Below are 16,320 nucleotides of genomic sequence, written 5' to 3' on the forward strand. Positions count from 1 at the left end.
AAGCATGGGCAAACATGGTTTAAATCCTTTACAATGAAGACGATTATTTGAATTTTTATGATTTATCTTTGAAACAGAGTCCTGAAAAAGGGACGTTTCTGTTTTTTGCTGAGTTTATCTTTCTCACAAGTTAATTAGCTGGGGAATGAAATTAAACCATGGATTGCTCCTGAAGAACCACAAATCATAACTTGCACATTACATAATTCGAATTACTCCCATGGTAGCTTGTGTACTGATGCTTTCTGATTAAGGAGAAATCGATGTCAGCATTGTAGGTTCGCCTTAAGACTGGGAAGCACTCCAGCCACACTAAAGATGATTTATTAATTCACCTTTAAGGCTAAAGGCAAAAAGGCAGGGTATAACATTAATCTATAGGGGATTTAAGGTTCTATATCTCTACAGATTCTCTTTGTGGATATTCAGGAAGTAAAAACGTCACATCACTTACAGAACATCTGGACACAGTGTAATGTCCATTAATTTATGCAAAGCTATTTGAGAGGATGACAGCGGTCTTGGTTAGCACAAATGCGTGGGGGGCAGATTGTTCGTTTGGTTCTTCACAAATCTTCTTGGGTAAGTGGGCTCCGAGTGGCGCAGCAGTCTAAGGCACTGCATCTCAGTGATAGAGGTGACACGTGTTTGATTCCAGGCTGTATCACAACCGGCTGTGATTGGGAGTCCCATAGGGCGGCACACAATAGGCTCAGCGGTATACGGGTTTGGCAGGGGTAGGCCGTCATTGTAAATAAGAATTTGTTCTTAACTGACTTGAAATAAATACAAAAAATAAAGTGTTACGGTCATATTTGTAGTGCATCTCAGGTGACAGAGTACTAAAAACTTAAGATGGCACCTTGGCACTCCAACTTTATTTGATACCCTATTAGCTTGAGTGGCCCTGACGAAAAGCATGCAATCTCCCAAATGCTTGTTTTATAAGACCCACCTGCCAGACCATAGTCACAGCTCCCCCCCCCCCCACACACACACACACACACACACACACACACACACACACACACACACACACGCACACACACTTCTGATGGTATGTGGGGAGCTCGCTACTGTTCCAGAGGAGTGATGGGAGGTGGTGGTGCTGCAGACTGCTGCAAAGAGAACGAGGCCCCTCCCTTGTTTCAGAGAGAGCCTCTCTCCAAGAGTGAGAGCAAGTGAGGAGGAGGATGAGTGGAGGAGAGAAGCAGGGGATCAGCTTGTCAGTCAGTCAGTGTGGAGCTAGAAGAGGACGCTGGACATTCATCTCCCCAGATGCTCTAATTGACATAGGGCCCACTCAATCAATGCCAGATCAGCGACAACCCACGCTTCTCTCAACAGCAGCAACTCAGAGGGAACACGTAGAATGGAGGAGGACACAATGAAATTAGTTGAATCCATAGGACCAATTGAAGAAAAACCTCTTAAACCATTTCCATTCTGAGGCAAGGCAAAGGGAGATCTGAGGACTTTTAAAATGTTTTCCTTTCCCGGTATCCAGCCACGGGAGCATGTGGACATGATTTACATCTCCATGGAGACAGCCATCGCCCTGGCCTCTGTGCTGGGAAACGTGCTGGTGGTGCTGGTGGTTTGTGTTAACCGCGCCCTGAGAGACACCACGTTCTGCTTCATCGTGTCTCTAGCGGTGGCCGACATCGCTGTGGGAGCCCTGGTCATTCCCCTGGCTATAGTGATTAGTCTGGGGCTGAAGACTCAATTCTACACCTGCCTCTTCCTCGCCTGTCTGCTCCTCATCATCACCCAGGGTTCCATCCTTTCTCTAATGGCCATCGCCATTGACCGCTACCTCCGGGTCAAGATTCCCATCAAGTGAGTCCACTGTATAGCCACCGGTTGCATGCTATTTATTGAAAAACAACTGCCAAATTCATGACAAAAAAAACATACCTTAACTGAAATACATCACATGAAATACATTTATCTGGTCTGCAGCACCACCTGTCATGAAATTACAGAATATTCGGGGTTTTAAACTTTTAATAGAGGATTGTCCATAATGAGATGGATTTTGCTTGAGGGCAACAAATTAAGAATTTTACTGTATTCCTAGTGAGGACCATTTTCTGTTCATTCTAATTATACATTAACTTAGAGTGCCTTCAGAAAGTATTCACACCCCTCGACTTCTTTTCCCACATGTTTAATTAAAATTGATAACATTTTGATTTTGTTTCACTGGCCCACACACAATACCGCATAATGTCAAAGTGGAATTATGTTTTTGTACATTTTCACAAATGAATTAAAAACAAAACGCTGAAATGTCTTGGGTCATTAAGTATTCATTGCCTTTGGTATGGCACGCCTAAATAAGTTCAGGAGTAAAAATGTGCTTAACAAGTCAAATAATATGTTTGTGTGCAATAATAGTGTGCACTCTGTGTGCAATAATAGTGTTTACATCATTTTTTTATGACTACCTCGTCTCTGTACCCCACACATCTGTTAGGTCCCTCAGTCAAGCAGGGAATTTCCAACACAGATTCAACCACATAGACCAGGGAGGTTTTCCAATGCTTCACAAAGAAGGGCACCTATTGGTCGATGGTTAAAAATAGAAGAAAAAAAATACATTTAATATCCCATTGAGCATAGTGAAGTTATTAATAACACGTTGGATGGTGTATCAATACGCCCAGTGACTACAAAGATACAGGCGTCTTTCCTAACTCAGTTGCTCAATGGTTTCACCATGAGGCCAATGGGGACTTTATAACAGTTACAGAGTTTAATGGCTGCGATAGGAGAGAACTGAGGATGGATAAACAACATTGTAGTTACCACACAATACTAATCTAAATGACAGAGTGAAATGAAGGAAGCCTGTACAGATGACGGAAGCTTATACAGAATAAAACAAATACAAAAGATGCATCCTGTTTGCAATAAAGTAAAGTAAAACTGCAAAAAAATTGTTTAAAAAAAAGTACATTATGTCCTGAATACAAAGTGTTATATTTGGGGCAAATCCAACACAACACATTACTGAGTACCACTCTTCATATTTTCAAGCATGGTGGTGGCTGCATCATGTTATGGGTATGTTTGCCATTAACAAGGACTAGCAAGTTTTTGGGAGGATAAAAATAAACGGAACAGAGCTAAGCACAGGCAAAATCCTGGAGGAAAACCTGGTTCAGTGTGCTTTCCAGCAGATGCTCGGAGACAAATTCACCTTTCAGCAGGATAATAACCTAAAACACAAGGCCAACTATACACTGGAGTTGCTTACCAAGATGACATTTAATGTTATTGAGTGGCCTTGTTACAGATTTGACTTAAATCGTCTTGAAAATCTATGGGAAGTTTTGAAAATGTGTGTCTAGCAATGATCAACAACCAACTTGACAGAGCTTGAAGAATTTTTTAAAGAATAATGTGCCAATATTGTATAATCCAGGAGTGCAAAGCTCTTAGAGACTTAACCAGAAAGACTCACAACTGTAATCACTGCCAAAGGGTATTCTGACATGTATTGATTCAAGGGTGTGATTACTTTAGGAGGGCGCTGTATAAGTGGACTTTTTCAAAGGCCTCTTTATATTGATGTGCGAGGGATACCAAGGGAGTATGCGGTAGCAATGTGCACTATATATACAAAAGTATGTGGACATCCCTTCAAATGAGTGGATTTGGCTATTTCAGCCACACACGTTGCTGACTTGTGTATAAAATCAAGTGCGCAGACATGCAATCTCCATAGACGAACATTGGCAGTAGAATGGCCTTACTGAAGAGCTCAGTGACTTTCAACGTGGCACCGTCATAGAATATCAACATTTCAACAAGTCAGTGCGTAAAATTTCTGCCCTGCTAGAGCTGTCCCGGTCAACTGTAAGTGCTGTTCTTGTTAATCTGGGTTTGGCGGATGCTAGAAGAATGCTACCTGCCCCAATGCATAGTGCCAATTATTTCATTGTTCGGGCTAGGCCCCTTAGTTCCAGTGAAGGGAAATCTTAACTCTACAGCATACAATGACATTCTAGACGATTTTGTGCTTCAGTTTGGGGAAGGCCCTTTCCGGTTTCAGCATGACAATGCCCCGTGCACAAAGCAAGGTCCATACAGAAATGGTTTGTCTAGATGGGTGTGGCAGGACTTGACTGGCCTGCACAGATCCCTGACCTCAACCCCATCGAACACCTTTGGGATGAATTTGAACGCCGACTGCGAGCCAGGCTTAATCGCTCAACATCAGTGCCTGACCTCACCATTGCTCTTTTGGTGGCTGAATGGAAGCAAGTCCCCGCAGCAATGTTCCAACATCTAATGGAAAGCCTTCCCAGAAGAGCTGTTGTAGCAGCAAAGGGGGGACAAACTCCATATTAATGCCCATGATTTTGGAATGAAATGTTGGACGAGCAGGTATCCACATACTTTTGGTAATGTAGTGTATCTGAGGAGAATTTCTCTCAGACTGCGGAAAGCCATATATCTATGCTTAGTTGAATAGAAATCAATGGGCCAGACATTGAAAGCTTTTACGTATATTAAAATGGTCTTGTCTGTCCCAAGGAGTGATTTTTAAGGCTGGTTCGTTTGGCATTTTTGGCAAAGTTCCTGGTGCGTCTAATTTATTTGTATTGTCATGTGGACAGGGGACCAATCCCACTGGGTACACACTAGTTGAATCAACGTTGTTTCCATGTCATTACAATGAAATTACATTGACCCAATGTGAAATAGATGTTGATTTGGCGTTTGTGCCCATTGGGAACTTACTATTAAAGGGAACGGTTCCTTAATTTGGCTGTTTAATATTAAATTATCATACATTTGGTTGAAATTGTATTGGTTTCATAGTGCCATCTTTTATTTTCTCACAGAAAAATAGAATAAATAAATCAGGAAAGAAATGTAGATGTTTACATTTGCTTAGGTTTCAGTATTTTGCATCCCAAAAATCCATATCTTTGTCCTCAGGAAATGTGGTGACTCTTTATAAATCACCATCAATTCATATATGAATGCATTGTGCTTCTGTCACAGAATACGTTTGACACCCTGTTAGCTTGAGTGGCACTGAAGCAAATGGGTATAACAGTATGACAGTCCATACATGAATTTAATTCATAATGCAATAAACCGAGATTGTGCATCATTGTTATTCATAACATCTCATGCTTTGCTACTTATAACAACATGTACTTTAAAAATGCATGCCTAATGCATCTATCAAGCATTTCACACAGATGGCTTATGAAAAGATATTTCTAGATATATTTGACTGGAGATTATCTGAAGTCTAAGCGAAACTTTATCTCCAACTGTTTTGCATGTTCCATGTTTGACTGTGTAGTTTTTCAAACTGACTTTGATCATTCCTCTGGTCCCCTTCAGGTACAGCATCATCGTGACCCAGAACAGGGCATGGGTGGCAGTGTTCCTGTGCTGGCTCCTCTCTGCCCTGACCGGGCTGGTGCCAATGTTGGGCTGGCACAACGAGCACACACACGGTAACCTCAGCACCACCAGTGATGACATAATAGTTTGCACATTTACCACGGTCATGCGCATGGACTACATGGTCTACTTCAACTTCTTCGGCTGGGTGGTGGTTCCTCTGACCATCATGATCGCGCTGTACGCTGAGATCTTCAGGGTGATCCGGAAGCAGCTCAACATGCGTGCAGAGGCCACTTGCGACACCAGCAAGTACTTGCACAAGGAGCTAAAATTAGCCAAGTCCCTGGCGCTCGTCGTCTTGCTATTCGCTCTATGCTGGTTGCCCCTGCATGTCATGAACTGCATCCTCTTCTTCTGCCCGGAGTGTGGGATGCCCAAGAGCGCCATGTACATGGGCATCTTTATGTCCCATGTCAACTCTGCCCTCAATCCGCTGGTCTATGCCTTCCGGATACAGCGGTTCCGCGCCACGCTAGTCCAGATCGCCCGCCGCTGCATGCTGTGTAAACACAAGGAGACCAGCCCCTGCCCCAACCAGCCCAGCCCGCCACCCCTGTCTGATAAATCTCCAGTCCACCCTTAGCCAGGACCTTCATTGTTTCTATGCTTTTCCTGCGGAATAGTTGCGTTAAAGAAGTAGCCATAGTGCAATGAGGAGGAAACTTGTGTTACGCAACCGTTGTGAGAGACATCTGGGATGAAGGAAACAGTACGTGGACGCCCCCAATTACTGGAATGAACTCCAACAAAGAGCACTTCACTGAATTATGGAAACGAAATGAATTTACAATTGATATAGGCCCCACCTGGGAAAGACAATCCAGGAAAAAGGAAGACTTTAAATAAGAATTAGCCCAGCCCATATCTGTAATTTCACTCACTGATGCCAGCTGCAATGCATATTGAATAATTTGCTGTATATCGAGATCCTTGTCAAATTGGCCTGTAACACACTCATCCTCTTTCAGCTTTAGTGCCAAGCTAGTGGCATGTGTATGGGTGGGGTGCTGTTATCTTGCCAACTGTTTTGGCAAATGGCGTTGGAACAAAAAGAACAATTTACAAGAGTTGGTTCAGTACTACTGTAAAATCCCATGCTTTCCCAGGAAGATGACTCAATATGCCTATATCTGTTTTACAGTCAAGCTATTGTCCATCACGGTCCACAAAGGAAATGTAAATCAAGACAATTCTCTGTAAACCAAGCTCCACAGATTATTCTAAAGAAGAACGCTGTTTTCAGGTGAACAGGTTCAACAATGCTTTGTTTGAGAAGAATGATCTGTAGTATTTTCTCCTGAGCTTGGTTGTGCCATAATTTTTATAACACTGACAGGGTGTTGGAAAAGGCTCCAGGCATCTGAGTGAGCCCGATTTAAATCTAGAGTGAATTAATTACATGCAGTACATTATGGCTGTGTGATTTATACAACCCTGGAAAACCTTCATGCAAGCCTTTGTCAGTTCTGCTTCCTCATCAACTTGACCCTCACAAGGCACTTCTGTATAACTGATACACATAGGGGTAGGTGGTTGGAAAGAGAGTATGGGGATATTGCATTTGCATTCAAAGTTAATAAATAATCACATCCTACTAATTACACACTAGCTAAATTGCTTGACAATCTGCATCATCAGCATTGTTTTATATGGCTATCGGAGTACGGGATTTTTTGAGATTCTGATATTACCTCCAAATGTTTCCTAAATGTAGAGATACTGAAAGCATGCACTGTCCTTGTTTATGATGTACTTCGACATCATCTTTATCACAAAGTACAAATACATCTCTGACTGAGGAGCACGCAAAATGTGGGTTCAACAATGGGCAACCCACCACTTGGCAAAGCACGCCGCAGAAACCAATCAATCCTGAGCCCAAAGGGGGTTAACACCTGACCCCAGAGAGTGAAGCGGTGGACTCAAATAAAGAGAGGGCTCAGATCCTGCATGGATCTGTTAGAAATAGCTGTTAGAAATGGACAGTCCACACAGACAAATTACTTCATGACAGGACATGGGAGAGGTGACATTGAGGCAAGGGCTTGTGCAATTTGCTCCTGTCACTCATGTTGTCGGTGAAAGAGGAGACTGACCTGATTGACAAAAGCCAATTTTCCATGTTTAGTTCACACACACACACACACACACACACACACACACACACACACACACACACACACACACACACACACAAAATACAAGTATTCAGAAGGGACACTCTAGCAGTATTGATGCTGTAAAATTATAATCACCAGACACTTTGCATTACTCTTTAGTTTTGTGAATGTTGAAATCTTGAAATCCCGAGAGGATTTAGGGTGATGTGATTCATAGAATCCCCCAATGGAGGACGTCTTAAAGAACTGTCGCAGGAAGACCAACCAGGAGAAGAGTACCTACTGCATGGACCGTTGCTTTCTTGTCTTTGTCATCTTCTTCCTCTTTGTGCTGTTTGGGAACGTGGTGGGAGTCAAACGAGCATAAGCTTAAGCCGTTTATGATCGACTTTGCCACATACCTGTTCGCCCAGGATGAAGGGGAAGAGATGATTGAACTGTATGCCTATTGGACAGTATAACATCCTCATGATTACCTGAGGATCACCACACCAGACGTTGTGATTTGTCAGTAGGCCACTTTGCTTTGACAGAAATATTTGAAATGTGATTAATTGTTGTCTGTTTGGAAATCCTGTTTTTGTTTGTAACTGACGTGTGCATGGAAATCCATTAGATGTACTCTGAATAATCATCTAAACTCCAATATGGTCAATTACTCAATAAACTAAACTGTGTAATTAAAGTGTGCTCGCTGAAAGCCAAACACAACTTTAGAAATAGTTCATAATTCTTCTCCCTCTGCCACCTCTAGCGGCAAAACCATAAAAGCTACCAACACAACTGTAAAGGTGAATTGCCACTTAGAACCAACTTCTCTGGTTTTAAACAGCTTATGTCGCATAGATATGAGTCAGAAACATTAATTGTAGTGTCAAAATTGACTACCAACTCTAAATTGGATCATTTTGGTCATTTTTTTTTTTTTTTTTTTTTTTTTTTTTACCTTTATTTAACCAGGCAAGTCAGTTAAGAACAAATTCTTATTTTCAATGACGGCCTGGTTCGTCCAAAACAAAGTTTTGTAAGTGAGTTCGTCACAATTTACTGGAGGATTGGGTATGGATTATTTACACTTTTGCCAATGATGCCCAATTGCCCAGAAACAACACCATGTGGTCTGCCCCCCAGCTGCCATATGAACATTTGTTGTCTGCATGTGGATGTAATGCACGCACATTTCCCTCTGAAAATAGGAATGAAAATGGGCTTCCATAAGTTTGTTCAACAATCTTGGGCAGATGGATAGGATATGGATTACCTCTTCTACTTGGGCTGTCAACCATCAAAATCTAAGACTGGCGTGTTGTTGGTAAATAGCTACGTTTTGTTTATAGCTAGCTACATTACGAAGCATGTGATAAATACATTTGATTTTATGTTCATGTCATTATGGGATAGGCTATGTAGCTATGATACTAGGTTATTATAATGTGATACAACAAGCTAAATACATAGCCTCTCCCTGACATATAATGTGATAGGAAGATTTGATAGCTAACGTTGCACCTGAAGACAGATTTGATCCCTGTTAACTAGCTGGCTAGCTCATATTTAAAATAAAAAAAACTGAAAACATGTTTGATGCATGATGCCAGCTTTCAATAGTGTTTCAACTCAAACTGGCTAGCTACTAACAACAATAATTTTTTCACCTCTTCCACACTGACTTTACGGAATTCGAAAGTACAATTCTTGTCTTTCATAATTTGGTCCGATATACTTGGATGTGTAGTGTCAGCGTTTGTTGCTGGCATATCATCCCTACATTTGCTTATCTTGAAAATGAAAAAGTAATTAAAGTAGTTGGCAATATCAGTGGGCTTTGTGATGAATGAGCCATCTGATTCAATGAATGATGAGGCAGAGTTGGCTTTTTTTCCCCAAAATGTCATTGAAGGTGCCCCAAAGCTTTTTACTATCATTCTTTATATCATTTATCTTCGTTTCATAGTGTAGTTTCTTTTTATTTAGTTTAGTCACATGATTTCTTAATTTGAAGTAAGTTTGCCAATCAGTTGGGCTGCCAAACTTACTTGCCATACCTTTTGCCTCATCCCTCTCAACCATACATTTTTTTCAATTCCTCATCAAACCAAGGGGATCTGTTTTTAGAGTAAATTTCTTAATGGCTGCATTCTTATTAGTAACTGGAATAAGCAATTTCATAAATGTGTCAAGTGCAATGTCTGGTTGCTCCTCATTACACACCACAGACCAGCAAATATTAATTATATCATCAACATATGAATCACTACAAAACTTCTCGTATGACCTCTTATACACCATATTAGGCCCAGCCTTTGGAACTTTGGTTTTCCTAGATATGGCTATTATTTTGTGATCACTACATCCTATGGATTTTGATACTGTTTTAAAGCACATTTCTGCAGCATTAGTAAAGATGTGATCAATAGATGTTGATGATTTAATTCCTGTGCAGTTTGTAACTACCCTGGTAGGTTGCAGGCACTGGTTACCGTTTGAAGCTTTTTCTTGAGTGGGCAGCTTGATGAGAGCCAGTCAATATTTAAATCACCCAGAAAATATACTTCTTTGTTGATATCACATACTTTTCACAATTATTATCCAGATACTGACTGTTAGCACTTGGTGGTCTATAGCAGCTTCCCACAAGAATATGCTTTAGGTGAGGCAGATGAACCTGTAGCCATATTACTTAAACAGTATTTAATGTTAGATCATCTCTAAGCTTTACAGGAATGTGGTTCTGAATATAGACCACAACACCGCCCCCGTTGGCATTTCTGTCTGTTCGGTAGATGTTATAACCATGTATTGCTACCACTGTACCAAAGGTATGATCTAAGTGAGTTTCAGATATAGGCAGAATATTTATGTAATCTGTTACAAGCAATTTACTGAAGTAATGGACATTGTTTCTCAGGCTGTTAATATGACCTAATTTTAGCAATTTTCTGGGTTGCTTGATTGATTTTAATGCTTTACTGGGAAGCTTATCAGAAGTAGACTTGCTCATGTTATTTATATTGGAGCTGATAGTGCAGGGTGAACTACACAAAATGATCTTCCTACTAGAGCACATCGCCCCTGTGCAAACAGTGTAACTCTGGTTCAGAGGCTCATGGTTACTGCATACAATAGCTGTAGGATAAACAGAGGTATTCGGTGCAATTAGGGGCACATAAAGTTACTTATATTGTGTTTGCCAATCAAATCAAATCAAATTGTATTAGTCACATGCGCCAAATACAACCTTACAGTGAAATTATTACTTTCAAGCCCCTAACCAACAATGCAGTTTAAAAAATAAGAATAAGAAATAAAAGGAACAAGTAATTAAAGAGCAGCAGTAAAATAACAATAGCAAGACTATATACAGGGGGTACCGGTACAGAGTCAATGTGCGGGGGCACCGGTTAGTCGAGGTAATTGAGGTAATATGTACATGTAGGTAGATTTTTTAAAGTGACTATGCATAGATAATAACAGAGAGTAGCAGCAGCGTAAAAGAGGGGGTGGGGGGGAGTAATGCAAATAGTCTGTGTGGCCATTTGATTAGATGTTAAGGAGTCTTATGTCTTGGGGGTAGAAGCTGTTTAGAAGCCTATTGGACCTAGACTTGGCGCTCCGGTACCGCTTGCCGTGCGGTAGCAGAGAGAACAGTCTATGACTAGGGTCGCTGGAGTCTTGGACAATTTTTTGGGCCTTCCTCTGATACCGCCTGGTATAGAGGTCCTGAAATGGCAGGAAGCTTGGCCCCAGTGATGTACTGTGCCATACGCACTACCCCCTGTAGTGCCTTGTGGCCGGAGGCCGAGCAGTTGCCATACCAGGCAGTGTAGCAACCAGGATGCTCTCCATGGTGCAGCTGTAGAACCTTTTGAGGATCTGAGGACCCATGCCAAATCTTTTCAGTCTCCTGTGGGGAATATGTTTTTTTTGTGCCCTCTTCACAACTGTCTTGGTGTGCTTGGACCATGTTAGTTTGTTGGTGATGTGGACACCAAGGAACTTGAAGTCTCAACCTGCTCCACTACAGCCCCGTCGATGAGAATGGGGGCATGCTCAGTCCTCCTTTTCCTATATTCCACAATCATCTTCTTTGTCTTGATCAAGTTGCGGGAGAGGTTGTTGTCCTGGCACCACACGGCCAGGTCTCTGTCCTCCTCCCCATAGGCTGTCTCGTCGTGGTCGGTGATCAGGCCTACCGCTGTTGTGTCATCTGCAAACTTAATGATGGTGTTGGAGTCGTGCCTGGCCATGCAGTCATGATTGAACAGGGAGTACAGGAGGGGACTGAGCACGCACCCCTGAGGGGCCCCTGTGCTGAGGATCAGTGTGGCAGATGTGTTGTTACCTACTCTTACCACCTGGGGGCAGCCCGTCAGGAAGTCCAGGATCCAGTTGCAGAGGGAGGTGTTTAGTCCCAGGGTCCTTAGCTTAGTGATGAGCTTTGAAGGCACTATGGTGTTGAACGCTGAGCTGTAGTCAATGAATAGCATTCTCACATGGATGTTCCTTTTGTCCAGGTGGGAAAGGGCCGTGTGAAGTGCAATAGAGATTGCATCATCTGTGGATCTGTTAGGGTGGTATGCAAATTGGAGTGGGTCTAGGGTTTCAGGGATAATGGTGTTGATGTGAGCCATCACCAGCCTTTCAAAGCATTTCTTGGCTACAACATGAGTGCTACGGGTTGCTTAGTCATTTAGGCAGGTTACCTTCATGTTATTGGGCACAGGGACTATAGTGGTCTGCTTAAAACATGTTGGTATTACAGACTCGGACAGGGAGAGGTTGAAAATGTCAGTGAAGACACTTGCCAGTTGGTCAGCGCATGCTCGCAGTACACGTCCTGGTAGTCCGTCTGGCCCTGCGGCCTTATGTCTGCTGACCTGTTTAAAGGTCTTACTCACATTGGCTGCAGAGAGCGTCATCACACAGTCGCCTGGAACAGCTGGTGCTCTCATGCATGTTTCAGTGACATGTTTCAATGCCTTTAGGATCATGTACATTTGATACAGCATTATGATGACTCATTGTCACAATGGTAGGGGTTCATTGAGATGGTGTTGGATCATTGAAAAGTCATTGTCTCAACGGAGCCTTGAAATGCATGGACAGAGTCCTGGAGCCAAGATGATTTGGAGGTACTCCGTCATTCCTGAAGAGTGTCCTCTGTTTCCAGAAGGTGTCAAAGTTATCCATGTAGCAGAGCTACAGTAATATTTTAGCCAGATGTGTAATGCCAGCAGTCTGCTGAATCTTTCACACCCACGGCCCAACGATGGTACTGGACCTGAAATGATTGGCTGTTTTTTGGAGTATTTTAATGCTAAAATCAGTTCTTTAAAATCCATTTTCAAATGTTCCGAGCAAGCCCTCCTGATGTTGTTTGACCCCACATGGACCATGACAGTGTCAACTCCCGGCATCTGTCGTAGAACAGTCGGAAGCAGCCTTGTGATGTCCTGTACTCGTGCTCCTGGTTAGTACAGGGTTTTTGCCTTGGGAACTGAGATGTTTCTCACCATAGAGCTTAAAATGACAGCTGGTTTATGTTGAATGGGCCGGTCTCTCAGTCAGCCTCATGGTCTGATGAGGGTGGGAGCTCTGAGGATCTGAACCCGAGGTAGAAGCCACCGGAGAGGGAGACAGAACCGAGGACGAAGACGCAGGTACCTCCGAATCCAATCTTGAATGGAAAGCCCACAAGGAAGAAGGCGCAGGAACCTCTGAATCCAGGGCTGCAAAGCTGTTTCTGGTCTGTGTCAGATCCGGGCTCAACATCTCCATGAATACCGTCACCAGCTGACGCTTTCTTCAACTTCTGTGGCGAGTGACGTACCTCTACGGCTGGTTCGTTGGGTCGAGAACAGCTCTGTTCTCCGGGGAAGTGATGGAACCCTGCTTAGCATCGACCAGTCGGCCTTGGAGAGCCGACTAGGTGGCAAAAATCAGACCAGAACGGTGTCTGGCTACTGAGATGGAAGAAAAATAAAAAAGTAGGCGGGGGTAGATTCACCACTAGCTTGTGTAGGGTTGCTACTTGTTAAGAGTTGCCACTTCGCTCCTGTTGTCTTCCTCAAGCAAGCAGTTGCTACTTGAAAGTCAGCGCGGTCCACATTGTCCCAGAACAAAGCAAAGTAAACACAGCTCCTGCAGCGCTGGAAACGTTCACTTATAACCTCTGTTTGAGACCGCCGAGCCAACTAGGCTAGCTGGGCTTTCGTGTCTCTCCCCCCCTCTGGAAAATTCCAGAAAATTATGTCATGGCTTTAGAAGCTTCTGATAGGCTAATTGACATAATTTGAGTCAATTGGAGGTGTACCTGTGGATGTATTTCAAGGCCTACCTTCAAACGCAGTGCCTCTTTGCTTGACATCATGGGAAAATCAAAAGAAATCAGCCAAGACCTCAGAAAGAAAACTGTAGACCTCCACAAGTCTGGTTAATCCTTTGGGAGCAATTTCCAAATGCCTGAAGGTACCACGTTCATCTGTATAAACAATAATACGCAAGTATATACACCATGGGACCACGCAGCCGTCATACCGCTCAGGAAGGAGACGTGTTCTGTCTCCTAGAGATGAACGTACTTTGGTGCGAAAAGTGCAAATCAATCCCAGAACAACAGCAAAGGACCTTGTGAAGATGCTGGAGGAAACAGGTACAAAAGTATCTATTTCCACAGTAAAGCGAGTCCTATATCGACATAACCTGAAAGGCCACTCAGCAAGGAAGAAACCATTGCTTAAAAAAGCCAGACTATGGTTTGCAACTGCACATGGGGACAAAGATCGTACTTTTTGGAGAAATGTCCTCTGGTCTGATGAAACAAAAATAGAACTGTTTGGCCATAATGACCATCGTTACAGTTGGAGGGAAAAGGGGGAAGCTTGTAAGCCGAAGAACACCATCCCAACCGTGAAGCACGGGGGTGGCAGCATCACGTTGTGGGGGTGCTTTGCTGCAGGAGGGACTGGTGCACTTCACATACAGATGGCATCATGAGGGAGGAAAATTATGTGGATATATTGAAGCAACTTCTCAAGACATCAGTCAGGAGGTTAAAGCTTGGTCACAAATGGGTCTTCAAAATGGACAATGACCCCAAGCATTCTTCCAAAGTTGTGGCAAAATGGCTTAAGGACAACAAAGTCAAGGTATTGGAGTTGCCATCACAAAGCCCTGGTCCTATGGGTCCAGTTCCTATGGGCAGAACTGAAAATGTGTGTGAGCAAGGAGGCCTACAAAACTGATTCAGTTACACCAGCTCTGTCATTAGGAATGGGCCAAAATTCACCCAACTTATTGTGGGAAGCTTGTGGAAGGCTACCTGGAACATTTGACCCAAGTTAAACAATTGAAAGGCAATGCTACCAACTACTAATTGAGTGTATGTAAACTTCTGACCCACTGGGAATGTGATGAAAGAAATAAAAGCTGAAATAAATCATTCTCTCTACTATAATTATGACATTTAACATTCTTAAAATAAATTGGTGATCCTAACTGACCTAAAACAGGGAATTGTTACTTGGATTAAATGTCAGGATTTGTGAAAAATTGAGTTTAAATGTATTTGGCTAAGGTGTATGTAAAATTCCGACTTCAACTGTAGGTATGTATGACTAGTGTGTAAAAAGTGTTTTTTTTATGTCTTTCCAATATACACTGAGTATACCAAACATTAAGAACACCTTCCTAATATTGAGTTTCACCCCCCTCAATTAGTCAGGGCATAGACTCTACAAGGTGTCGATGGCGTTTCACAGGGATGCAGGGCCATGTTGACTCTAATGCTTCCCACAGTTGTGTCAAGTTGGCTGGATGTCATTTGGGTGGTGGATCATTCCTGATACACACAGGAAACTGTTGAGCGTGAAAACCCCAGCAGCATTGCAGTTTTTGATGCCAACTTGTGTGCCTGGCACCTACTACCATACTCTGTTCGAAGGCACTTCAATATTTTGTCTTGCCTCTGAATGGCACACATACACAATCCATGTCTCAATTGTCTCAAGGTTTAAAAATACTTATTTAACCTGTTTCCTCCCCTTCATCTATACTGATTGAATTGGAACAGGTGACATCAGGTGACATCAATAAGGGTTCGTAGCTTTCGCCGGTGTCTGTTTAGCGCAGCCAGAGCCTTTCTCCTCTACAGCGCTGCCGGAGCCTCCCGCCTGTTTAGCGCAGCCAGAGCTTTTCTCCTCTCCTGCGCTGCTGGAGTCTCCCGCCTGTTTAGCGCAGCCAGAGCCTTTCTCGTCTCCTGCGCTGCCGGAGTCTCCCGCTTGTTTAGTGCAGCCAGAGCCTTTCTCCTCTCCTGCGCTGCCGGAGTCTCCCGCCTGTTCAGAGCAGCCAGAGCTGCCAGTCTGCATGGAGAAGCCAGAGCTGCCAGCCTGCATGGAGAAGCCAGAGCTGCCAGCCTGCATGGAGAAGCCAGAGCTGCCAGCCTGCATGGAGAAGCCAGAGCTGCCAGCCTGCATGGAGAAGCCAGAGCTGCCAGCCTGCATGGAGAAGCCAGAGCTGCCAGCCTGCATGAAGCAGCCAGAGCTGCCAGCCTGCATGAAGCAGCCAGAGCTGTCAGTCTGCATGAAGCAGCCAGAGCTGTCAGTCTGCATGAAGCAGCCAGAGCTGCCAGCCTGCATAGAGCAGCCAGAGCTGCCAGCCTGCATGGAGAAGCCAGAGCTGCCAGTCTGCATGGAGCAGCCTGAGCTGTCAGTCTACATGGAGCAGCCTGAGCTGTCAGTCTGCATGAAGCAGCCCGAGCTGCCAG

At 43.5% G+C, this 16,320-nt stretch overlaps 1 protein-coding gene across 1 annotated transcript; it reads left to right on the forward strand.

The window, feature by feature from the left end:
- The first annotated feature begins 1,091 nt into the window (after window positions 1–1,091).
- Window positions 1,092–8,466, forward strand: LOC110527752 (adenosine receptor A1-like). The gene is made up of 2 exons (XM_021609249.2): window positions 1,092–1,839; window positions 5,371–8,466. Exons 1-2 carry the CDS (start codon window positions 1,484–1,486, stop codon window positions 6,017–6,019), a joined length of 1,005 nt encoding a protein of 334 aa, XP_021464924.1. The 5' UTR covers window positions 1,092–1,483; the 3' UTR covers window positions 6,020–8,466.
- Window positions 8,467–16,320: the final 7,854 nt, after the last annotated feature.

The sequence above is a fragment of the Oncorhynchus mykiss genome, chromosome 7 (genome assembly GCF_013265735.2).
Source record: "Oncorhynchus mykiss isolate Arlee chromosome 7, USDA_OmykA_1.1, whole genome shotgun sequence".
In the NCBI taxonomy this organism is placed as follows: Eukaryota; Metazoa; Chordata; class Actinopteri; order Salmoniformes; family Salmonidae; genus Oncorhynchus; species Oncorhynchus mykiss.

Excerpts from the sequence above, each read along its gene's own strand:
- LOC110527752 (XM_021609249.2), top strand. The coding sequence starts at position 1,484 with ATGTTTTCCTTTCCCGGTATCCAGCCACGGGAGCATGTGGACATGATT. Across the intron at positions 1,840-5,370 it reads CGGGTCAAGATTCCCATCAA|GTACAGCATCATCGTGACCC; the intron begins GTGAGTCCACTG and ends GGTCCCCTTCAG.